Source organism: Rhinolophus sinicus, linkage group LG07 (genome assembly GCF_036562045.2).
Source record: "Rhinolophus sinicus isolate RSC01 linkage group LG07, ASM3656204v1, whole genome shotgun sequence".
Taxonomy (NCBI): Eukaryota; Metazoa; Chordata; class Mammalia; order Chiroptera; family Rhinolophidae; genus Rhinolophus; species Rhinolophus sinicus.
In genome coordinates, this window is record NC_133757.1 from 74,086,747 (window position 1) to 74,112,865 (window position 26,119).

Sequence of the window (26,119 nt, forward strand, 5' to 3'; positions counted from 1 at the left end):
CAATAGAGTATAGAGATATTGAATTATAATATTGTACACTGGAAATTTGTTATTAACCAGTGTTAATAAATTTTATATACAAAATGGGGTGGGAGTGGGATCTATGCCTACAGCTCTCCCAAAACTATGGAAATGTGGACTAATAAAAACAGAAACAAAAACAAGAACAAACTCGCATGCACCACAGTGAGGGGCATTCCTATATCAGCCTCATTTTGTAGGGACTACATCCCCTGGGACTCACACCCGGGGTCGGCACCACTCCCCCTCCTCTTCTGCCTGGCTGTCTTTTGGGACATGCAGTAACTGAATGGGTATGGCAGGATGGAGAGAAGAAAACAGTATGCCTGGCCACTTAAGTCCAGGTGAGGGTTAGGACAGGGAAGGAAAGTCCCTTAGTTATAATAATACTCTGACTTGCAGTCTCTACCTTGAAGAGATCATTTCTAGGTAAGGAGAATGGTTGGGTCTCACATCCTCAATTTTTGTCTCACAAATTCACTTTCTCCTTGGGGACTGATTCATTCCTTTATGCATTCACTCAACCAGTATTCATCTCAGTCAGCAACTCTGTCACCACTGTGCTGTCATCCATGGGCTCACAGGGTGGATTCCTCCTTTAATTCCCACAGCCAAGACCAGGTTCAAGAGAGCAAACAGAAATAAAGCAAGGAGTAACCAAGGAGCACAACTTTGCGGCACCAAGACTGCCGCATTGGGACCCAGAAGTCCAACATCAGAACGTCTGCAGCATCTGGTCCACCGAGTACAGTTAGAGAGACAGAAGGAGGGATACAATGGCTTGTGATGTCTCTTGGGTAGGTGTTTCAAGAGGCAGAGTCTGAGAGGGTGCTAAAAATCCAGCTCTCCAGGCTCTAGAATTAGGGGGTATTCCTCCTAACTTCTGCTCCCAGGTTGGTCAGCCATCACTTCTTGATGATGTGAGTTTTCACCTTTACTTCTGTCTTCAATGATAGTGGGAGAAGCTGTGCCAAGGGTTGCAATTGGAGTCAGTGAATTATTTTTCATCCTCATTTTACCTGATGTTCTGGGTCTTTTGACACGGTTGCTCATTCCCTTCTACCTTCAGCATGTTTTTTATTTTTATTTTGTCACAGCACCTTCCCTTGGTTCTGCTTCTCTATTCACACCTCACGTCTTTAATCCGGAATCCTTGGCCCCCCTCTAAACCGTGTCGGTGCTCAACAGGACCCCGTCCCTGCCTCCTTCCTTTATTCTATACAATCTCCATGTGGGAGTGCAGACTCCAGAGCCCTCGATAAGACAACCCTGTCAATGCCTCCTGTCTCTGTATCTCTCATTCATATGGTGAGCCGCAGAGCTGTACCTAATGGTCCTCTCCACACTTTCACTGCAATGCCCTCCCCCCACCCCACGACATTAAACCCACCTGGGGTCCAGTCCACACCTCAGTGACTAACACACCACTCAAGCCAGTCACCTGGCTGCCATTGGACTCCTGACTTCCCTCACCTAGAACATTCCTTCACGAGGCTTCCTGGCCATCTTACTATCTCTAGTATTTCTAACGCCCATTTTTCCTCATTATCCTTACTGCCTTAGTTCAGGCCCTCATAAGCTGAACTGCCTCAATTAGGCCTCATTTACTGCTGCAACCCCCAGAAGACATTTGGCAATTCCCAAATGGGGGATGGTAACTTCAGACCTGGGATGGAGGTCTGGCTCTGCTAGATTTTTCACGTGACCTTGGACAAGTCTCTCTTGAGCCTATCTCACATGGTGGTCAGGTGGTAGAGGGGATTAAAATGAGGGCATGTTGTGGAATGTTTTGTAAGTAAACAAAGGAGTTTCACAGGCTAATATAGATTTTGAAGGACCTGTATAGCCCACAGCTGACATAAAGGGGGAGGCCATGCCCTGTGGGGCGCACTGTTCATGCACAGCCCCCCTCAATCCTCAGGGCTCCATCTTACCACCTCTCCAAAGAGTGGGGGAGGAGCCCAGACTCCTGTCCCTGGAGGAGGGCTGAAATGGAGCCTGACTACCCAGACTCTCCAACTCCTCTCCATGTGCCTTTATGTTCCTCCTGGGTCCACATTGTTCCCAGACTGTCTGTTCTCAGAAATACATTATGCAAATCCCAGCTAGCCCTGTATCCATAGAAACCAAAATCTCCCACCTTCCTCAGCCTGTTCCCTAGCAAAAGAATCCCACCCAAGTGACACCCACAAACAAGGACAAAGAACATCCAGAGCAGGGGGTGCTTCCTTCTGTCCTGGGACATCAGGTTTTAACAGTCATTCAGTCCATCCTGCGCTGTCCTCCAGCTGCGGCTGGGGAAAGGAGTGAGTGGCACAGGCCAGTGCATAAAGCTGCATTTTCTTTTTGAAAGCTTGAAGGGAGATGCTACAACCCCCACTAGAAGGGTCCTCTTTTGCCCAATCCAAATAGCTCTGCTGCCGTTGAGATCACATTCGTGGTGGGCGTGAGTCACTATTCGACAGCATCTGTAACCTGGCACATACAAGCATGAGCCATCACTGGAACGTGCAGTACAATTTTCTTAGGCATGACTGGTTACTAATTTTAGGAATTTTTCAGGACACGCTCTTCTCTAGAATCATCTTTTCTATACTTCAGACAGTATGACTCTTTAGTCTTTTTTCTCTAGACTCAAAACATAAGGCAAAGCTCCTGGTACCACACCCAGGTTCTTGAATGTTGGTTGGCAAATGCCCCAGCAGAAGTCACTGCTGTGTGCAAGACACTAGGCTTTTGCTAGGATCACAGGTTGTTAGAATTGGAAAAGACCTCGAAAAAAACACGCAAGTGTCCTAGCTTGTGTACAGCAGAGAAGTTGAATGGCTTTATTTAAAGCCACCCAGCTATTTAGTAGTAGAGCCAGGTAAAACAATAGTAGACTCTCAACTGCTAAGTATGTGCCAGATCCGATCCTAAGTGTTTCACATATGTGTTCATTTAGCCTCATAACCACCTTAGGAGGTGGGTTATTTCCATTAATCGTAAGGTATCTTAGTATCTCTATTTTTCACATGATGAAACCAAGGCACCGAGAGGTTCAGTAACTCTCCGAAGGTCACACAGTGCTTGAGTCAGAGTTTGAACCCAGCTTGTCCAATCCCATATCCCAACCTCTTAACAACTAGGCTATTTAGTCACTAGGTATCTTTGTGAGGACTGAGGTTTTAAGAATCTATGTTGAGGTCTCAGGTTTATCTTCTAATGTCAGGAGCAACAAAATTTCCACTTAGTTTTCTTCCCCATTCTAAAACCCTAGGGTGAAATATTTCAACAACAAAAAGCTAAATCCATCAGTAGGATTGCATGAAAACATCCATGACAAACCTCCCCCTCGAGAAGAGGAAATTATGTCAATAACGTCCTTTATTTTTTTCTCCTCTTCTTGGGTTGCTCAGGGACACAGATTGAGAGTATGTCCTCTTAAATGATAGTGTGTTGGCAGAACCAGATACACTCATAAACAGAATATTGCTGTGTACACAACATCTCTGGAAGGATTTTGTTTTTTATAAACGGTAATGTAATTGTTCACAAGGAGGTGAGCTGAGTGTTTGGGCAAAAGTGGGAGACTCTCCTAGTACTTTGTATCTTTGGAAATGGATGACCTAATCAAACAATACACACACATTAGAGACAAGATCCCACTTGTCTTTTTGTGTGTGTTGTCTGTATGTATAACTCTGAATCCTGTTTTTCTGTTATTGTTACATAACCATTTTCCCATGTTATTGAAATTCTTCATAAAGTTTTATATATACATCCTTGTTAAAAAATCTCAAGAAATCTGGGCACTCCCAATATGGATAACTTACATTTCTCACTTGCCTTTGGGATTCTTCATTAATGTGAATCAACGTCAGCATTCACAACCTCCCACTTTCTGAAGAATTAGCCAACATGGATTAAGTCTATACTACGTGTAGGGTATAATAGATGGCATTTGTCCCCCAAAATTACCTCATTTAAATCCCCACAACAGCCTGAGGTAGATATTGTAATTCTCATTTTAGATGAGCGAGCAGAGGTTCGAAAGGTCCAGGCAGCTCATAAATGAGAAGGTTGGTGTCTGGACCCAGGAAACTGGATTTCGAGTTCCTTCTCCTAGCTAAAGATGCTGCCACTCTTGTGGAACTGTCTGGAATAGCTTCTCTGAACTCCAGTGCACACATCACTAATCATGTTACTCCCCAGCAGCACAGCTGGGTCTCGGAGCACAGAGATGAAGACGATGTGGTTCCTGCTCTCGAAAGTCTCTGTGCAGAGAGGACAGCAAAGGTAGCTCTGCCACCCAAGTGCAGTGGCAGCCAAGGCAGCCTGGACAGGTCTCAGAAGGCACCACCAAGCCAAGGACAACCGAAGGCAACCAAGGGAAGGCAACAGACCCTGCAGGCCAGAGAGGCCACCAGAGGCAGCTCCTGAGAAGTGCGTGTGCCTGGGGCTCAGGAAGGCTGGGCGCTCTGCACAGAATGGTGGCACAGGTGGGTAGGGGTGCAGGACAGGGCTCTTGCATGTCACTCTAAGAAGCTGGGGAAATTCCAGGATGGCACAGTCACTCTCTGCCGAGGATCCTGACACTGCCACTACCCATGGGGTTATCAGACTTTCACTCTTCTGATCAACGAACAGATCCTCAAAGTCGGTTGAGAGCAACTTCATCCTCCACAAGCAGGAGGAAGCAAAGCAGCAGGAGCCAATGCACACTTACTTTTGACCAAAAAATAACTGGTGGCAGACGTGGAAGTGACGGGGAGCCAGGGAGGTCAACGAGGGAACCTTACGTGATCTGCTTCGGTGCCTGCAACCCGCCTCCAATGGCTGCCATTGTGAAGTCCTCACGTGGGACAGCAAGCACTGTGCAGGCACGCTGCATCAGACCTTTATGAGGTGGGACTTATCCCAATTTTTACAGATGGGGCCATGAGCTCAGGAAAGTAAAGAGTATGCCCAAGGAGACAGCACGTAAGTGGTGGGGCCAATATAACCAGAATCGACCAAGTAACAGATATCAGAACATTCCAATTCAAACAGCCAGCTGTCTGAAGGGTAATGAGAAGCCAAGGCTGGTGGGGGCATGTGTGTGACAGAAGTCAGAGAACTCTGGGTCCAGCGGCAGAGCTGGAGAAAGATGAGCTCTGAACTGCCCTGGAGAACTAACTGTACCTGGGCAGGTAGGGGTGGGAGTCACTCAGGTTGACAGGTGAGACTGAAGGCTGGTGCGTCTGGCAGCTGCACATGGGATGGACTGAACATGGGAGAAGCTGGAGAAGGGGAGGCTGCCCGGTGGGCTGCTGTCTTCAGCCTCGATATAGTAACGAGCCAGAGCGTGAAATAGGGATGAGCGAGTGGATGACAAGGGCAGGACAGGGCTCGATGGAAGAAAGAACACTTGGACTAGGGCTCCCTGTCCCCGGGACAACCACCGGCTGACCAAGCCAAAATCCAGAACTTGGAATATATGGGCTTAAAAGCAGTGGCAAAGGTGACAGGTCTGGGATACACAAGCAACAAAAGACAAAATAAACAAACTGGACATCATCAAAATTAAACTTTTGTGTTTCAAAGGACATCCTCAAGAAAGTGAAAAGACAACTCACAAACAAGGAGCAAATTTTTATAAATCATACAATGTGATATGGGACTTGTATCTCCAAAGTATAAAGAACTCTTAAAACTCAGTAATGAAAAATACAAATAACCTAATTAAAAATGAGTAAAGGATCTGAAGTCGGTTTTCCTAAAAAGACATAGAAATGGCAAATAAGCACATGAAAAGGTGCTCAATGTCATTAGGTATCAGGGAAATAAAAATTGAAACCATAAAGAGATACCACTTTACCTCAACGAGCATGGCTAAGTTAAAAGACAGACAATAACAAGTGCTGACAAGGATATGGAGCAATTGGAACCCTCATACACTGCTGGTAAGAATATAAAATGGTACACCCATATTGGAAAACAGCCTGGCAATCCCTCAAAAGGTTAAATCCAGCCAATCTACTCCTAGGTATTTACCCAACAGAATGGAAAATGTATGTCCACACAAAAACTTATACACCAATGTTCACAGCAGCATTATTCATAATGGCCAAAAAAGTGGAAACGATCTAAATATCCACCAACTAAAGAATGGATAAATAAAACATAGTCTATGCATACAGCAGAATACTATCTGTTAATAAAAAGGAATAAAGTCGAATATATGCTACAACATGGATGAACTTTTGCTTTCAAGAACACTAAAAGGAAAATGTCACAAGCCAAAGAGGGCTTTAGCTCAAATACTATTTTCATTTTTGTGAAAAGGGGCCCAGGCTATCCAAATTATCCTATTAAAGAAAAAAAAAAAAAAAAGAAACTCTTCCAACATCTAAATTGGAAATAAAAAACCTTTTTAAAAGTTTATTGTAACTAACAAAATAACTTCAGGTCAAGATAATTCTATAGAAATTATATTAGATGGCTAAATACTTTATTGTAGAGCATACACACTGACCTCAGATACGTTTGGTTTCAAAGTGCCTTGGGCTTTTCTGAATCTGTCTTTAGACGACCGCTCGTGAGTTTGCCGACATCCTCACATACCCACCCTGGTTGCCTTGACTCAGTGGCACTTCCTACCACAACCCTTCTGTGGCCCCTACCAATATACACATCACCTTTATAATCAATATATAGTTTTGGACGATCATTTCTGTTGGAAATGTCCGTTTCTGTGAACTGAGGGGGCACAGGCAGGAGAAAGGATGTGAGCCCTTGGTCAGGAACGTGCCCCCCTCCAATGAGAAATGGCTCCGACAGGAAAATATTTCCTTTTACGACGCTGTCCCCGGGACATGGTGAGTTGACCATTAAAAACTACCTGTAGGCATGCGTGAGAAAGAAAAGATGGGGAGGTACTAGTCTGTAGGCATGGCAGAGGGAGAAGAAATCTGGATGAGAACACAAAAGGCAGCAGAGGAAGAATGAGGTGAGGAGACAGGGATCTCCCTCCCTTCTCACTCTGGGTGTCCCCTCTCCGCCCCCCCAGACTGCATCCTCTTCCTTCCCTTCTTGCATCTTTGTAACAGTGACCAGAGGAATTCCCTCCACAGCAGAAGCACATCTTCCAGTCCTGCTGTCTCATTTACAGATGAGGAAACTAAGGACCAGAGAGGGAATGGGTCTAAAACCATGGTTTTAAAATTGTGTTTTTTAAGTGCTTTGGAACCCTCTCTTCAGAGGAAATCATCCCAGACGTGTAAATAGATAAATCAGAGTTGATCTGCTGGCAGCCTTGTCTCTAGCCCTGGGGGGCCCCAGGGAGGCTCTGTGAGGCAGTTTGAAAATATTGGTTTAAAGTGACAGATACACTGAGCCTTGGTTGTGTCCCAAAGCCACGGCCATGGCCCTGGATATCTTACTGTTTTCTGTCTTCTTGATACTCTGGCATCTGGAGCTCACTGACCATGGGGAACTGTGCCTCCCAGGGCGAAACTAGCCATTCGTAAACCTTTCCACCCCATACACGTCTCATCTGTCCCTTCCTGTGAAAACCACAACAGTTTCTCACCCATGCTCTCCCCTCACTCCCTCTGCCTCCTATGGGACCTGGTGCTTCCCTGTGTGCCCACCCCCATAGCAGGGCCCCTCCTCTTGGGACCTGTAAGTAACAAACTCTTTTCAATGGCAGTTGTCTCCTGGTCTGTTGGCCTCACCATATCTGGATAGAAATAAAACCTACATTTTAAAACAGGCGTATTCTAGAGGCAAACATTATCCCCCAAAATACTGGAATTAGGATTCAGAAAATTCACATCTCTGGGGAGAGCCGGGGCCACAACATGCCTCCTGAAGGACTTTCAACTGTGGGTAGAGAAGGAACCAAAAATCAAGAGGGAGGCTTGGGGCCTGGAGCCATGGAGAAGGACCAGACAGTTCAGTAGCAAGATCCTGGCAAGAAAGCAGGCGGTAGAGGTGCCCAAGCCAGCGTGGGCTTCAGGAAGCGGGGCAGAAAGAAAGCAAACACACGGCACAAGACCCAGACAGCGTCCGGCATGCTCCTGGGCCAGCCTCAGCCATCTAACTCCTCCTTGACGGTGATGCGCAGGGGGCAGATGCGCAGAGGTTCGGGGGGGCCGTCCCCTCGTGTGCCCCCCAGGTAGAAGTAGGGCCGCACCTCCCCAAAGCGGGCGTGGAAGGTGTAGAGGTGGCAGTGGCGCTCGGCGTCATAGAAAGACAGCTCACCCTCCTCGCACTCCAGCTCCACGCGCAGACGGCGCGGGATGGCGGGGACCAGGGGCGACGTGGCGGGGTCTGAGGTCACGCAGTGGTCTCCCTCCACCCCCTGTGTGCGGCACACGTACCAAAAGCCCGAGCGAGTGTCGTGGTAGCAGCTGTGCGAGTGGCCCTCGGCGCTGGTGTCCTGGTGCGTGCGCACCACGCCCACGCGCCAGCTGGGCAGGGACCCCACGTCTACCTCCCAGGCGTGGGAGCCGTGGGAGAAGGCGCGCGAGCCTAGCAGGCAGGGCGCCGAGGAGAAGCGCTCTGGGTTCTCCACCAGCACGCGGTAGCCGTGGTTGGTGACACTGGTGAGGTCATCTGACACGGAAAGCCAGCCGGCTGCAGTATTGGGATCAAAGCTGAAGGGCACTAAGAGCAGAGGGGGGAAAATCAGCGACCCTCTCACATACTGCCCTCTGCCCCACCAGCTGATGGCCCAGTCCCCCAATGACCAAAGGTATCTCAGCTGACCCCGGTGCGGGAAGGGCTGAGGGGCAGTGTTACAGGTTGAAATGTGGCCAGCGAGAAAAGCTATGTGGAAGGCCTAACCCCCAGTACCTCAGAAGGTGACCTTATTTGTTTCAGATGTAACTACTCAAGAGTAGAGTGGGCCCTCTATCCACTGACTGTTGTCCCTACAAAAGGAGCACACAGACACAGGGGGTGGGGGGGAGAGGAGGCCATGTGACCACAAAGGCGGAAATCAAAGTGCCACAGCCCAGCCAAGGCCTGTGGGCAAACACCAGAAATTAGGAAGAGGCAAAACAGGTTTTCCCCGATAGGGTTCAGAGGGTCTGTGGCCTGCTGACACCTTGATTTTGGACTTCTAGCCTCCAGAGCTGTGAGAATAAATGTCTGTCATTTTAAGGCATCCAGATTGTGGTCCTTTGTTATGACAGCCACAGGAAGCCAATACACATCGAGCCTGATGCCCACACAATTCCCAGGCTGTCTTAGAAAAGCTCGGAACATTCCCTGGGTCACTGATATTTCTCCCTGTAAAATCACAATGTCTCCGTCAGTTTGGGCAGTTATAAGAAAAGTACCATAGACTGAGTGGCTTAAACCACAGAAATTTATTTCTCACAGTTCAGGGGTCTGGAAGTCTGAAGTCAGGGTACCAATATGGTTCAGTTCTGGTGATGGCCCCCTTTTTGGTTTACAGATGGCCACCTTCTTGCTGTGTCCTCACAAGAGGGAGCTAGAGAGGAACCCAGATCCCTTGTGTCTCTTCTAAGGGCACTCATCCCACCATAGGGCCCCACCCTCTTGACTTTATCTGACCCTAATCACCTCCCAAAGGCCCTGCTTCCAAATACCGTCGTTAGGGGTTAGGGCTTCCACATAAGAATTTGGAGGGACACAGACATTCAGTCCATAGCACAATGACAGAGTGACTCCCATGGGCTGGAATCCCCCTGGGAGAGGTGATCCTGGACTAAAGAGGTCTTTCATTATATACACAACATGGTTCTGAATAGGGAGGGAAGTCAGTTTCTCTTTCTGAAAAGGAGACCAAGTGTCAGGACCCAAAGAGGAAGGCGTTCTGCCAGGAGGGGTTCGATCAGTGGAGCAAGGAATGGAGGATGAACTGGGCTCTGGGGACCTGGTCTGAATGAAGCTGGAAAAGGGATGAGTTGAAGGATGACAAGGTCCCGTGGGGTGGGAGGCTGGGAGAAGTGAGTTCAGCTGGCGCTCTGCCTCGCATACAGTACTCCCCCCTGCCTGTGTCACCTGCCTGTGCCCCCACTAACCCGATTCAACAGACATGACCATCTTCCGCCAGACGCGGTACTGCAGGGAGTCCAGGTACTTGCAGACGTCGATGAGCATGCCGGGCTGCACGGGCTCTGGCTCCATGGTGCAGAAGAGGCTAGGGAAGAAGAATTGGCCTGGGGGCAGGACCAGGGCCACGCGTCCTGGGCCTTACTGGGTCAGCTGGGTTTAACGGACAACGGGACTTGTTCCCTTGCCTCAGACCTAAATTCCCTGGCCCCTTACCCAAGACAAACCCAGACTGGGCTCTCATGGGAGAAGAGGCAGGAATCAATACCCCTCCTACCCCTTCGGGATTCAGTACTCGGGCTCACCCTCCCCTAGTGGGGATAATATAAACAGGAGGTTCTCAGACATGCTTCCCATCCTTGTGGGCAGAAACCACACTTACACATCTGCACACGGGATATCTGAGTCGGAAGGAACCTTAAGGGTCCTCCAGTCCAACAGCCTGAAGGTGTCACTGGCCTTTGTTTGAACACCTCCAGTGACAGGGAACTCGCTACTGCCCAAAGCACTCTCTTCCGTCTTTGTGCAGCTCTGACTGGGACACAGTTCTTCTTATCCATCCCTGAAAAACCCAACAACCATCAACACAAACCAGTATATATCCCGAGGCTCTCAGAAGGAGCGGGATGAGTCAAAAACAAGCCAAAATGTTGGGGTAACCCACCGAGAACTATCAGCCATATGCAGGATGGCACACTCTCTCTCCAGACTCAGGAAAACAACATTGCATCAATGGGATGCCTTGAAAGAGGGCTCTCTCCACCTGGCCAGTCCCCATCGCTCCCTCTGTATTATACCCAGCTGGCTTCATTACCTGCCTGGCCCTGGAGCCACTGGAGTTTGCACCCCTGGTATTTCTGCCTGCTCTTTCCCTCCCCTCCATCAGCCTTGGCAACTTACCGGCGCTTTCGGCTCTTATGTTTCTGAAAGAGAAAAAAAAAATCAGAGACACAAACATAGACACAGACAAAACACATTTCTGACCTTAAAAGGAGCCATGTATCCCATGTTCATGGATCAGAAGACCTAATAGTGTTGAGATGGCCATACCCCCTTAAGTGATCTACAGACTCAATGCAATTCCTATCAAAATTCCAGCTGCTTTCTTTGCAAAAACTGATGAGCTGATCCTATAATTCATATGGAAATTCAAGGGATCCAGAATAGCCAAAACAACCTTGGAAAAGAACAAAGTTGGTGGCTCACGTTTCCCCATTTCCAAACTTATTACAAGCAACAGTAAATACGACAGTGTGGTACTAATATAGGGACAAACATATGGATCAATGAACATTGAAGGTCTAGAAATAAACCCTCATATTTACTGTCAACTGGTTATCAACAAGGGTGCCAAGGACATTCAATGGGAAAAGACTGGTCTTCAACAAATGGTGCTGGGACAACTGGATATCCACATGAAAAGAATGACACTGGATTCCTACCTTGCACCATATACAAAAAGGAACTAAAAAAGGATCAAAGACTTAAATGTAGAGATAAAACTATAAAACTCATGACCTTGGATTAGTCTATGGTTTCTTAGGTATGACACCAAAAGCACAAGCAGCAAAAGAAAACACAGATAAACAGGATTTCATTAAAATGAAAAACTTTTGTCCATCAAAGGATGTCATCAAGAAAGTGAAAAGATAACTCACAGAATATAGGAAAAAAATTTATAAATCATGTTGCTGATAAAGGTCTAGTATCCAAAATACATAAAAAATCTTACAATTCAACAAGACAAGCAACCCAATTTTTAAAATGGCCAAAGGACTTGAATGTACATTCCCTCAAAGATATACAAATGGCCAACAAGCACATGAAAAGATGCTCAACATCATTAGCTATGAGGGAAATGCAAATCAAAACCACAATGAGATACCACTTCACACCCATTAATATGGCTATAATAATAATAATAAAAAAAAAGACAAGGCGAGGCTATAGAGAAACTACAATCCTCATACACTACTAGTGGAAATGTAAAATGGTGCAGTCTCTTGGAAAACAGCCTGGCAGTTCCTCAAATGGTTAAACCTAGAATTACCATGTGATCCATCATATCTACTCCTCGGTACATACCCAGGAGAACTGAGAACATGTGTCCACACAAAAATATGTACACAAATGTTTATGGCAATATTATTCGTAATAGCTAAAATGTGTAAACAACCCAAATGTTCATTAATTGATGAGTGGATAAGGAAAATGTAGTCTGCATACATTCAACGGAATACAACGGAATATTATTAAGCCATGTACTGATATACACTACGACATGAAGTTTCAAAACATTATGGTAAGTCACAAGAGGCTACATATTGTATAATTCCATTATATGAAATGTCCTGAATAGGCAAATCTATAGAGACAGAAAGCAGATTAGTGATTCCTGAGGGCTGGTGCGGTTGAGTGTATAAGAGCTAAAAGGTTTCTGTTTGTAAAGATGAAAATGTTCTAAAATTGACTGTGATGACTGTGATATACTAAAAACACTGAATTGTACATTTTAAATGGGTGAATTATATCTTAATGAATTTCATATATACCGTGTTTCCCCAAAAATAAGACCTAGCCAGATAATCAGCTCTAATGTGTCTTTTGGAGCAAAAATTAATATAAGGCCTGGTCTTATTTTGGGGGAAATACAGTGTAAGGTATTAACAATGGGAGGAACTACATGGAGAGGTATACAGGAGCACACTGCACGGATCTGCAACTTTAAACAAATCTAAAATTAATCCAAAATAAAAAGTTTATGAAAAATGTACTCCCTTATATTTGGAAGGAACAGAGAGAAGAAACAAAAAAAGAGAGCAAGACTGAGTACAAGAGAAAGGGAGAGGGAGAAGGAGAAGAAAAGGAGAGGCAGAGAGAAATGAAGAGGCCCTCAGGGAACTCTGCTCTGGTTAAAATCTTTTTGGCCTCTTGACCCAAGCAGAGGTTGTGGTCTGTAAGCGAGTCTAGCGCAGCGCCTGGAAGCTATGGGAAGACTGGGTTGGCCAGTCCCGCTGGTCTCCGCCTCCCCACCGTTTCCTGACTACCTGGTCCCTGGCACTGAATGACGGTGAGCTCCTCACCATGAGAAAAGAAACATCATCTTCCTTCATCTCCTTCTGCAGCCGCTCGATCTCATGGGCTAGAGCCTCCGTGTCTTCCGCAAGCTGTTTCATCTTCTCCTCGGCCTGCAGCTGCTTCTGCCTCCTGTCCTCGGCCATGACATCCAGGAGGGCCTGCTCTTCCACTCTCAAGAACTCGCGAAGCTTATCAAACTCCTGGCGGATTCGCCCTTCCAGCCAGGCAGCCTCCACCTGCAGGAGAGAGCAGGAGGGAGCCCCAGAGGATCAGACCAGACGTGGAGGAAACCTCAAGCCATCACCTAGCCCAGTGATTCTCAGATTTTTAGCAAAGGAACTCTGCTTTACAAAGAAACTGTGTAGAACCCAAGTGGATAAAATATAGATGCTGCTTCCTTACCACACATTTACAAGCTGAACATTAGTCAAACAGCAAAATGATGTTGTTTTGATTAATTTTTAAAAAACTGAAATTGCTGCTTACACATGGCATCTGTAGTCCTGTAACCTCCTCAACATACTATATTCTGTATCTTGTGTAGGCTGCATAAGAGCACACATCCTGAATCACAGAAATGAATTGGGGCCAACAGCAACAACTCTTAAAAATGATGCCATCCAATCTTAGGATTTCATATTTGTCTGATTGAGAGGCTTACCAAAAGAGTAGTAGGAAGAATTTATTTTAAAATGGAACCATTCATAATATGCATACTCCTAATCATAACTACAAAAACCTTATAAAAGTTAAAACAAAACTATAAGTGTACTCAAAGAGCAGAAAAATATTCCACACCTTGGGCGTGAGAAAGACCTTTCTTACCAAGATACGAAACTGAGAGGCCTCAAAGAAAGTGATAACCAAATACATATTAATATAAAAATAAGAACTTTTGTATGGCAAGAAAGAGACCACTAATAATTACATACATAAATACAAGTCCACAATGACTACTGGAAAAACACCTCGAAATGCGTGCTCGAGCAACGGCAGGTTAGGAACCCATCTCTTCAGATTGAAAATTCAATAAATGTGTATGGCTCTGACAATATAAAATGATTCACTGAAAAAATGAAAAATATCTCTTTTTGCTGATCTGTAAGACATGAGAAATGCTGAAAGAGTTCTCTCTTGGACACTTCCCATGCATTATCTCATCTGAACATGTAAAAAAAAAAAAAATCCCAGTAAGAGGCAAGTGACCTCTTTTCACAGATGAGGGATTAGCTTGGAGTGGTGAGGGATCTGCCTGGAGAACAAGCTTTGATCTGAAAATAGGGCTGCTTCGGGGTGGCCAGATAGCTCAGTTGGTTAGAGCGCGGTGCTTGTAGCACCAAGGTTGCCGGTTCAATCACCGCATGGGCCACTGTGAGCTGTGCCCTCCTTAAAAAAAATAAACAGGGCTCCTTTACGGTCACTGCACTGGCCACCAACACTCTACAATCCTTCCCTCTTCCCTGTTCGACCAGCTCTGTGCTTGCTCAGATGTTAATGAGACTCTTTCCCAAGCCTCACCCTCTCCCTTGGACACGGCACTGGAGGGCCAGGCAGCAGAGTCAGGTGTGTCTTAGCTGAGGCAGGAAGTGATGGAGCAAGGCCAGGAACACCAGTCAGAAACCAGGCTGCCACTCCACACAGGACTCAGATGAAAAGAGGGTGCCAAGTCATAAGATAACAGACATTGGGGAAAGAGGGGAGCCAATTCATTCATTCAACTAGCAAACATTTATCGGTCACCTATTGTGTCAAGAATTCTTTTAATTACTAGTGTGCCCTGCTTCCATTATATTCCAATGGAAGAAGATGAAAAAAAAAGAAAACAAAAAAGTTAATTATAGGTAATGGAGTATTATGGAGAAAATAAAATGGAGCTATAAGTAAAAGGGGAGGCCTACTTTGGGTATGGTGATCAGGGACCTTTCTCTTAATTTGAGCTGAGATTTTAATAACAAGACACTGAGCATGGGAGGATCTGGAGGGAAGACTTAGCTCATTTAAGGGGCAGAAAGAAGGCCAGTGTGGCTGGAGCAGAGGGGCACAGCCTGGGAGGAGGTGAAGTGAGGGGCAGGTACCAGTAGGTGTGAGATGAGGGCCTCAGAGGCCACGGTAAGGAGTCTGGGTTGCATTGTGTGTGTCATGGAAGCCACTGGACAGTTTTAAACAGAGGAGTGACACGATCGATGTATTTTTCTAAAAGATCAGTCCACTCCATAAAGAGTGGAGTCCAGAACAAGAGTGGGGCCCTGGTAGGAGGCCAGGTGAGAAGCAGTGGGGTCCTGGACCAGGACGGTGGCAGTGGAAATGGAGTGTTGGGTGGACATGATGTATTTTGGAGATAGAGGGGACGGGATTCTGACAGAGTGGATGTGGCGATGAAGTGGAAAGAGGAACAATTTAATGAGCCCCAGGTCATCACTGGCGTGAGCACCCAGGAAGATGGAGAAGTGCCACACATGCTGAAGTTAGTCTGAAATCTTGGTGCCGGTGGCGCAGGTGGCCCATGGCTGCTGGCGTGGCCATGCCCAGGTACTTAAATAGGCCATGGCAGCGCAGCCACAATCAATGTCCAAGGGCATGGCTGTGCTATCAGGGCTAAGGAAGGCCGATGCTGTGTCAACAGCCACAGCCAAAGCCGGCTGGCCCTCTCCTACCCCAGGGCGCTGGGTGCCCCCGGTCTCCCACTCAGTCTGAGCACTCACTCACCTGATTGTGCTTGGCGATGGCCTCGTAGGAGCGCCTCATGGCCCAGAAGGCCTTGGCTTTCTCCCGCAGTGCGTGCTCCATGTTCCTGCACTTGGCCTGATAGGAGGAAGGAAAGGGAGGCAAGGAGGCAGGTTAGGGCTAGAGGTCAGGCAGGGAGGATGACACATTTACAACTGGAATGCCACTTCTACAAGGGTGTAACTCAATCACAATTATTGAACCAGATCTGCCATACACTGCAGGGCACAGCTAGAAGGTAAGTACAGCCCTGACTTTGAACCTGACATTTACAGCATAAAGGGCCCTCAGATATCACAACCCAGCAACTCCGTTTTATACCTGCTACAGATGGGGAGACAGGGCTCAGGAGTTTGAGGGACCTGTTCCCTTTCAAGTTTGTCACAGTACAGCATAGAGGGACATCCTGCTCAGGCCTAAGGCGGTCCATGAATCCTGAGCTGCATATACCTGCAAAGCCGATGTGCTCCCAGCCTCCTTTTTGCAACTTTCTATACTGGACTCGCCTGAAGTCACTAACCAACGGGCATGATTACGGGGTTCATCCCGTTATTCCCATGGGGCCTTATCTAAACTACGTGTCTCCCCACAGCCTGACGGTATCCCAGTATTCTAACAGCGCTTGGATTATGTGAAACACATTAATCAGCAGATCCAAATACCTTTTCTTTAGTGGTTGTTATTTTCTAAACTTTAACCACGGCTCTGATCTCCTTGGTCTCCTTGAAGAACCGGGAGTAGTTTTAGGTTGAATTCCCGCCTTTTGTATCCAAGGCCTAGCATTTTCTCTCCATCGTTATCCTGTCCTCTCTACATTCTGAGCATTCACTATTGGCCAGGGACTGCCTTACTTTACAAATTATGTCCCTTAATCATCACATGAGCCCTATTAGGTAAGTAATATCATTAGCCCCATATTACACATGAAAAACACTGAAGCACAGAAAGGGGACTGACTAGGGCACACAGCTAGTACCTGGTGGAGGAACAATGTGAACCTAGACAGTGGTGGCAGGCAGCCTCTAGGATGGCCCCCAGTGATCCCTCTCCCCTGTGAGGTAAGTTTGTTGTTTTAAGCTGCCAAATTTGGGGGGATGATCTGTTATGCACCAATAGACAATAGAGACTTGTCCTCAAAAGCCTTATCCCCACCTGGACCTGATTTAGATGATGAGATTCTGGATTTTGAGCTGATGCTGTTGTGAGATGCATGTGCATCATAACAGAGGATGAGTGTATTCTGCATGTGGGAGGGACACGGATCACGGGGGGGCCAGAGGGCAGAATGAAAAAGGCAGCCTCTCCAAAGGTCCCCGTGACCCCCACCTCCTAGTAGTCACGCCTCGGTGAAATGCCCTGCCTTGGGAACTGCACCTCGTGACTTGCTTCTAACCAGTTGAATATGGCAAAAGTGATGGGATGTCACTTCTGAGATGAGGTGACAGAAAGCCTGTGCACATACCATTTCTTGGCCTCTTATTTGATGTAGCCTGTGGGGCTCAGAACTGAGGGTGGCATCCCACCACCAGTCCGCGAGGACCTGAACCCTGCCAGCAGCCACCTGAGCAAGCCCAAATGAGGATGTGGCCTACCTGAGCCTTCAGCTGAGACTGCAGCCCAGTGACACCGTGATGGCAGCAGGGAGAGACCCTGGGGCAGAGGCACTCAGCTAAGTCATGCCCAGATTCCTGATGCACAGAAACCATGAGATAATAGACGTTTTTGGTTTTAAGCTACTACGTGTCAGGGTAATTTGTTGCGACAGATTAACTACTAGCCCACGTGTCCTGCTCCCATAGCCCTTTCTTTTAACCGATATATCACAGAAAAGAACATCACGACTGATTTCATTTTCTGCAGGTTTTGTTTTCTACTCATTCTGGTCATTTTTATGTTCTTCTTGAGAATATTTAACAGATTTTTAAAAAAACATTGTTTTCTGTAGTGTGTCATCTTTAAGGTGTGTCTCCTAAATAGCAAAACAACATCAGTATGAGCGTCCCACAAGACTCCTGAAATATCATCCTAGCGTTTTATTTTGTGGGATGAGGTATTTTGTTACAAAGTTATTTAATAAAGTCCAAAAGGACAATCCTTTGATTTGCCAAGTAAGTGTGAATGATAGTGAAGCAACTGCCTACATGCATTACCCAGGGGTGTGCTGGCCCCAACACAACACAGCCAGACCAGACCCTCTGCCCTTCCACCTTGACAGTTAGGGAGTTATGAAGATAAATAGGTGGGGGGTGACGGTCCCTTGTCCTTCCCAAACTTTTCAATCACTTAGAGAGTTCTGGTTTAATTCAGCAAAGACCATCCTAAAATGGCCATTCTCTGAGATGTCAGCTGGTGTGATCAACCAATGACTATATTACTACTAGCAAGCAGTTATTACTGAGCATGTACTCTGAACAAGGCACTAATTAAGCACTTTACAAACATTGTTCTATGTAAGTCTTACATTCCTGCAAGGAACGTGTTTCTATCATACAGAGGAGAAAATAAGGCTCCGAGGAGTTAAGTAACTCGTCAGAATTACAGACAGTCACTGAACCAGGATTTGTACTCAGAACTGTCCAATTCTAAAGGTCATACTCTTAACCACAGCGTTGTTTCCCTCTTTCCAAATCTTATACCTTTTATTTATGATTCCTGACTTGCTTTATTAGCTAGGCTTTCCAGTACAAGACTGAATAGGTCATAATGTGCATTCCTGTCTTTTTCCTCATCTCGATAAGAAAGCTTTCAATGTGTCACCATTAAATATGGTTATTTGCTTGTGAAGTTTTTTCGATGCCCTTAATCAGATTAAGGAAGTTCCTTCCATTCCTAGTTTGCTGGGTTTTTTTTCACTTCATCCCAAAAGGATCTTGAATTTTATCAAACGTATTTTTTTTTTTTTTTTTTACCTATGGACATGATCATATTTAAGTGGCACAGCATTGGTTTTTCTTTCTTATCCCATCTGACAACTTTTGTCACTGGACTGGAATATTTAACATAATTACCAGTATATTTGCATTTAAACTTACATTCTTGTTCTGTGCTATTTGTCCGGCTTGGTCAATATCTTTTTCTGTCCTTTTGTGTCTTTTTTAAATTTACTATGCATTTTTTATTTCACTTGTTTTCTTTCTGCATTTAGTGGTTAACCTAGAAAATACTACATTAAAAAGTGTGAATTCAAATGAATCTAAACAACATACTTTTTATGTTGGCTTCTGATATTCTAATTTTAACACTAAGCGTATTTGTATCCCAATCGGACCCACCATTCAGGGACATAATGCCAGCAGGTAGCCCAAGGAGTGCCTGAATGAGCAGAGGCTGCAGGGTCACTAGTGAGGTCTGGACCATAGTATGAAGCTCAGTCAGGACTAACTAATACGGGACATCACTGCCCTGGGTGGAGCTACGTGGCCCATGACACATCTGGAATATCACCCAGGCCCCAAGCCCAAAGGAGCAAATGAGCTCTGATTTTGGCATCAAATTGTAACATCTGAGATTATTTATTAGGCACACACATAAAATATGAAGCTTTTATTTACACTGAAGGAGTCAGAATGTGATTATATAATCTACAGTTTCTTTAAAATTACAATTTGATTCCTGACACAGCAAATTTCTATAGCATATTTAATACCCTAAGGATTTTACAAAATTATTTTACCCAAAATATCCGTTCACACAGGTGCTATGTGGCATAACACAAAGCGGGAAGGGTGTGGGTAAGAGAAAGAATACATGTCCTTTTCCAAAATAGTCATAGCACCCTTGCAAGTACTAGCCGTGTCTGAAGCCAGGGATGCCGGCTTCTTGGGTTTTCCCTCTTCTCCGGCCTTACATATGCTGCCTCTGACTGATCCCTGCCTGTGTTACCAAACTATCCCAACATGGCCTTGAAAACTCAGCTCCAGCCCCTTCATTTCTTCCAGGAAGCCAGCTTATCTCCCAGGAGAGGTCAGGTGCACCTCCCAGCACTCTCTCACAGCCCCCCAGTACACCTCTGCCCCCCCACTTACGACCCTGGATAATTGCCTCACTTTCCTGGAAAGGCTGAAGGCTTCCTGGGGGCAGGTCCGAACACCCGGGTCCTCTCACCTACCACAGTCAAGCTCAATAAACCTTTGCAGGAGTGAAGGCTTGCTGTGCAGGGGTAGAGACTGTTTTGCCCACTGCATATCCCCAGGTCTTAGCACAAAGTAGATGCTCAGCTCACTACTTTCCCAGTCAATGAATGCACTGAAAGTCCATGTTGTCTCCACTACGCCACATCGTTAGGAGACTGATTTGGACCCTTGTTTTTGTCACTAACCACTGGTGAGACCTTTGTAAAAAGCCCCTTCTCTCTCTGTGGCTGCCAGGCTCCTCACCTTCAGATGAAGGCATGAAAGTTCCTACGGTGTCTCAGATCTCACCATGGAAATGAAGAGTGTGGTTTTCTGTGTCCGTGCTAACCTGGACCATCACCAGGGTTTCCTCACATCTGTCTCTAGTGCGTATCTTTTCTCCCTATAGACGTCAAACATTTAATTTCAGGCAGATTTTGCGCAGCTAAGAAGTTTGGTGCCTGGCCGCCCAGGTTCAAATCCCCGCACTCCCACTTAGTAGCTGGTGATCTTGACCAAGTTCCTCGACTTCTTTGCTCTTCGGGGATGAGAACACCACCGAGCACAGCAGTGAGGATACAAGTCAACCCATGTCAAGTGTTCGTGACAGGGTACCAGGCCTGTGTTGACTCTTGTTAGTGCCAGGTAGCTTACCTCTCCTACTGGTTACTTTCCAGGTTCCTTTTTTTAACTGAGATGTAACTGACACATAACACTATATTAATTTCAGGTGTAGAACATAATGATTCAATATTTGCTTATATTATGAAATGATCACCACAATAACTCTAGTTCATGTTCATCACCATAAAGTTACAAACTTTTTTTCTTGTGATAAGAATTTTTAAAGTTTATTTTCTTAGCAACTTTCAAATATGCAACGCAGGATTATTAACCACAGTCGCCATGCTGTACATTCCATCTCCATGACTTATTTATTTTATAACTGGGAGTTTGTACCTTTTGGCCACCTTCACCCATTTCACTGACCACCTCCCTTCCCCAAAGGCTTATCCTAAACGGGCAGCATAAACGCATCTGAGACAACTTGATCTCGTCCAGATCCCTTTCTTATCTAACTCCAATCCAGTGTCCCCGTGCTTCCTTTCCCCTTGGTGCTCAGCCCTCCTTAAGAAGCAGGTGTCTACTGCCTACTGCTGCGCCCCATAACTTAGGAGCCTTCAGGAGGAGCGTTCAGTAAACCCTATCCCGTCCTGGGCACATGCTTTGCCAAGCAGACAATGAACATCCTCCAGCCACCTGGATCTGGTAGGGCCTGACCCATAAGGGGGCACCTGGGATGGGGGTGAGTAGTTAGCACACAGGGGGGAAGAACTGGAAGGGGGAAGGATGTAAGAGGTGCCTGGAAGGGGCAGAAGAGGCTGGAGGGCAGAAGACGGCCCTCACGTCAGTCCCATGTAAGAAAGGGGTCTCCACAAGGCAATTCAGAGGCCTGGTGCTTGGTGCGGGTTCAGGGCAGGGTTCCTTTGGAGATAGAAGCCAGAGCAGCCGCTAGACTGGGAGTCAGGAGACCCGAGTTCTAATCCCAGGTGTTCTCCTTTCATTCCCTGTGACTGGCGCGAGTGGCTGTATTTCTCCAAGTTTCCGATTTTCTCATTAGTCAAATGTAATCATCTCCTTGCAGTCCCCTACAGCTCTGGGTCTGTGTATTTGGGGGATTTGCCAAGTTCCCCAGGAGTGTTTTTAACTAGTGTTTTCATTCAGTGATAACCAAAAAAACCAAGCAAACAGAACCCCCCCAACCCCCCCCAAAATAAGGCTATTGTGAGTCACCTTATAAACAGTGCTGACACATGTTTGCGGTCCCCACAACGTCAGTACCACTATTTGTATTTTCCTAACAGCGTGTCTGACATCAGGCTACACTACGTTCATTGTCCTGGCTTAATAAGGAAAGAACAGAAATACACTTCACAGGTGAGGGATGTGCTAGACCCAAACGAAGGCGAGTCACAGCCCAGGAAAAGTGTCACAGTTCATCAAACAGGGAAATTTTGGCTGGCGAATCAAGCCATCACTTGGAACAGGGTGAAAGGGTCTCACAAGCACTGTGAGAAGCTCACAGCCACCCAGGAACAATGCTTCTGTTCCAGCAAAATGAGATCCCGTAATGACATACTATTTTCACTAGAACTATACTGATTTGAATTTAATTTGTACTTAATCTGGAAACTTCTTTTCGTTTTATTGCCTATCTGTGGCGTAAGCAAGAGGAATTTACATTAATTTTTGCGCTTGTATGTAAGGAACGTGATAAGACAGTTTAAGACATACTGTTGGAATATTTTTCCCTTTAAGAAGAATGTGTACAGTGTTCAAGTTTGAGAAACACTACACTAGAGGATTTCCTAATATCCCTTCAAGAGCCAAGATGCACTTGAAAGCTCTGGTTTAAACACTTAGACCAGGTTCTGAAATCTCATCAGTCCTTGCCTCCGTGCCCCACGGCACATAGGACAAAATTCCAAATCTTTAACATGCCCTTTAGGGCCCTTCAGGATCTGTCCTGGATGACCTCATCCCTCATCCAGCGCGTCTCTGGGTTGCTGCAAAATCCCTTTCCCAGAAACGACTCCCTGTGCCCAGCAGACACTGAAGCCTCTAAGTAACCCCCCGCCCCCTCCACACACACAATCAATTGCCAGCACAGCTCCTGGAACATGGGACCAGCAGGGAACGTTTTACCCTGGGGCCAGAGAAGAACCTCAAAGTCCATGACCAGAGCAGGAGCTGAACAAGGCCTCAGGTGAACTCTATAGTACCTGCTCTGTGACTCTGAATGGATCACCTAACTTCTCTGAGACTCAGTGTCACTGTCTATAATATGGGGAGAAGACACCTACCTATAGCAAGCTGAAGAATGGTCCCCCAAAGATGTCCATGCCCTAATTCCTAAACCTATGAGTATGTTACCTTACGGCAAAAGGGACTCTGTAGCTGTGAGTCAATTACAGGTTTTAAGATGGGGCGATTACCCTGGATTGTCTGGGTGGGCCCCATGTAAACACAAGGGTCCTTTTAAGAGGGAGGTAGTAGAGTTAGTCAGAGAAGGCAGTGGGATGACAGAATCAGAAGTTGGAATGATGTGCTTTAAATATGGAGGAAGAGGCCTCGAAAAGCTGGACAAAGCAAGGAAATAAGCCTCCAAAAGGCATGTAGCTCTGCCAACACCTTGGTGTTAGGACTTCTGACCTCCAGACTTACAATAAATCTGGGCTGTGTTAAACACAATGTTTGTGGAATGTATTACAGCAACAGGAAACTGATACGTAACCTCATAGAGTTTCTGTGAGGGTTAAGTTTGTTGACATAAATACTTAAGAGTACCTGACACATAGTTAAGTGCTCAAAAAGTGTTGGTTGCTATGATTATTCGTTTTGCTGAATTCTCCATATGGCTGCCAAAGTGATCTTTCTAAAGCGCACATTTTATCACAAAATCCCTATTTAAACGCTTTCAGGGCTCCCCATGTCACACAAAGGCCCTTCGGCGCCTTCTCACCTCTCCTGCCTCCCGATATCGTCCCCCACAACCACCACCTACTCCAGTCATCTAGAACTACAACTTTTCTACTTACTGTCTGACTTGCCCCACTGCAGTGTGACTCCATGGGGCGAGGGCTCTGTCTCACTGGCCTCAGCCCCCGGAAGAGGCCCTGGAACACAATGGACCCTCCAACACACACATGATCTCCACCCCGTATCAGACTGAGCACCCTCGGCTTGCATTCACCTGAGATCTCAGGCCTAGACTCCCTAAGTGCTCAGACGTTGCCCTGAGCGCCCATTTGACGGAATCATGCCTGTGATGAAAACCCTCTCACTGCTTCCTATACTATTTAGGATAAAAGCCAAGCCTCGAATCCTCCTGGCTCCTTGTGTGTCTCAAGCCTCATTCTGACTACCCTGAAATTCTCTTTGGGCCCAGAAAGTCAGGCCTCCCCGCTTCCCAACACTCATAGATGACACTGCCCCAGCCTGAAATACCCTCCCTCACCCCCCCTTCACCTGGCTAACATCTCCTCATCCCTGTGGGCTCTGCTTGAAGCAACTTGAAGGTATAAATTATTGTTTATCTCATGTCCTGCAGTTTGCCCAGGGCTTAGTATAAAGCATCTGCTGAATAAACAGAAAGTTGTCATATGTACTTCCTGGCACCTGGCTCACTGATCTTGAACCCTGGCTTCGCCCAGACCTTGGGGATCTGCCTTTGTGTCGTTGCCTTCACCCCTGACCCTCTTCCTGATCTGTACCTCTGCCAGTCCCATGGTGACTAGTCATGGCTTGATCTATGGTGCCCCTCTGCCTCGACCCCAGTCCCCAGAATGCCCAGCGCTTACTTTAGTTGCCCCAAATCAGGACCTGGCACTTCTGCCAGTGGAAATGGGAAAAAGCATTGTTGAGGACCACTGTTAAATAAGGTGACAGGAGTTAAGGGTTATCCCTTTGGCAAGCTACACTGGTGTTCAAATGTGCATGATGACATTACGCACTTGAATTTTTCAAAATGTTTATGGAACTGTAATCAACTTCTGATACTTCTTAAGAAAGGCATTAAAACAAACTAAAGCAGTGTCTGAAGACCAGACATTGGGGGAGTTCTTATAGCATCTCCTTTCAATATATGCAGCTTTCTACTGCCTAACAGGTGTTCTCCAAACTGTGGATCTAACTCATGTATTAGTAGTAGGTGATGAAATAAATTAATGTTTCACACCCTGCACAATTTAAAAAACAAAACAAACAAAAATACAACAAAGAAAATTCCAGAGTATAACAGACACAGAACTTTTGTTTTAACTGATACATACATCAGTGTGCTGGATCACAATGGCTAAGGTCAAAAAATTTTAAAACTCCTGAGTTGGTTAATTCTTATTTTCTGATCATTTTTCCTTCTTATACCCAAAATTCCCCATGTTAGTTTTGCCCTGTAAGTTGCTCCTTACTTTATTTACTGCCACTGGAACTCTAGGTATTGGGATGCTGAGAGAGTGATCCAGAATAAGCCAGTTGGCCAGGGCCAGAGGTGTTCCCACAGCTACACAATACATGGGCCAGCTGGGGAAGCAGGTGACCAGTTTGGGGGGACGGCAAGGCTCCACATCCATGGCCAGGCCTTGGGCTCCCGCTCCTCTAACCTGAATGTGCCCAGCTCCAGGGTTCCTGGGCGTTACCCATACCTGCGCTCAAAGACCTATGGGCCACACACTGCTGGCAGAAAGGGTGCATGGCCTCAGCTCTTCAGAAGGGGGTGGGGCTGTCTTGACAACATCCTGTAACCCCAGTTCACACACTTCCTGTTTACTGTTTACATTCGCTCTTTTCCCATCTCAGGCCTCCTGGGCCGGCCTCGATGAAGACGGCAGCCTCTATAGGTTACCAGAGTCATAGAGCTGGGGTCCTGAAGTGACACCAGCAAGCTGGCGGCAGGAAGAGGGGTGGGTCTGAGCACACTCAGCTCTAGCAGGCTGGAGTGGCGGGAACAGCGGGGTCAGGGGTGCTGGGGTCCAATCCTGACCCGGCCACCACGTGCGCGCTGGGCCACCTCCCTCACACTGCCGCACTTACCCGAAAGTCGTGGGCAGTGTCCTTCACTGGCTGCACGCGGTGCCCCTGGTGCCGGGGGTCGGCCTGGCACGAGCAGCACAGCAGCTCCTTGTCGTCGAGGCAGAAAAGGTTGAACTGGCCGCGGTGCAGGCGGCAGAGGCGCGGGGAGCGGTGGCCGGTCCAGCGCGCGCCTTCGGCCTCCTCGCGCAGCAGCTTCTCCACCAGGTTGTTCAGGGTGTGGTTGGTGCGCAGGTCGGCGGGGGTCGCGCGGTCCTTGCACACCGGGCAGGTGGGCGCCACCTGCATCTCCCAGCAGCGAGTCACACACCCGCGGCAGAAGTTGTGGCCGCAGCGCAGAGTCACGGCGTCGCGGAAGGGGTCGTAGCAGACGGCGCAGAGCAGCTCCTCCTTGAAGGAGCCGGACGGGCCGGGGGACAGAGCAGGGCCGGGGGACAGAGCGGGGCCTGGCTCCATAATACCGGCCGCCAGCTCTAGCGCTCGCAACTTTCGCTCCGGCCCCTCCTACCCGCCTGGCGGCTCACGGGACCCGGGGCAGAGCAGGACCC

General features: G+C 47.0%; 1 protein-coding gene across 2 annotated transcripts; it reads right to left on the reverse strand.

Annotated features, from left to right (window-relative positions):
- Positions 1 to 5,561: 5,561 nt before the first annotated feature.
- Positions 5,562 to 26,119, reverse strand: TRIM35 (tripartite motif containing 35). Of its 2 annotated transcripts, XM_019715447.2 has the most exons (6): positions 25,575 to 26,115; positions 15,853 to 15,948; positions 13,152 to 13,382; positions 10,969 to 10,991; positions 10,038 to 10,156; positions 5,562 to 8,652 (listed from the first exon to the last, which is right to left on the reverse strand). In XM_019715447.2, exons 1-6 carry the CDS (start codon positions 26,025 to 26,027, stop codon positions 8,075 to 8,077), a joined length of 1,500 nt encoding a protein of 499 aa, XP_019571006.1. In that variant the 5' UTR covers positions 26,028 to 26,115; the 3' UTR covers positions 5,562 to 8,074. The 2 variants fall into 2 exon arrangements, with proteins under 2 accessions (XP_019571006.1, XP_074193876.1); XM_074337775.1 differs by lacking the exons at positions 5,562 to 8,652; positions 10,969 to 10,991 and having other exon boundaries at positions 8,925 to 10,156; positions 25,575 to 26,119.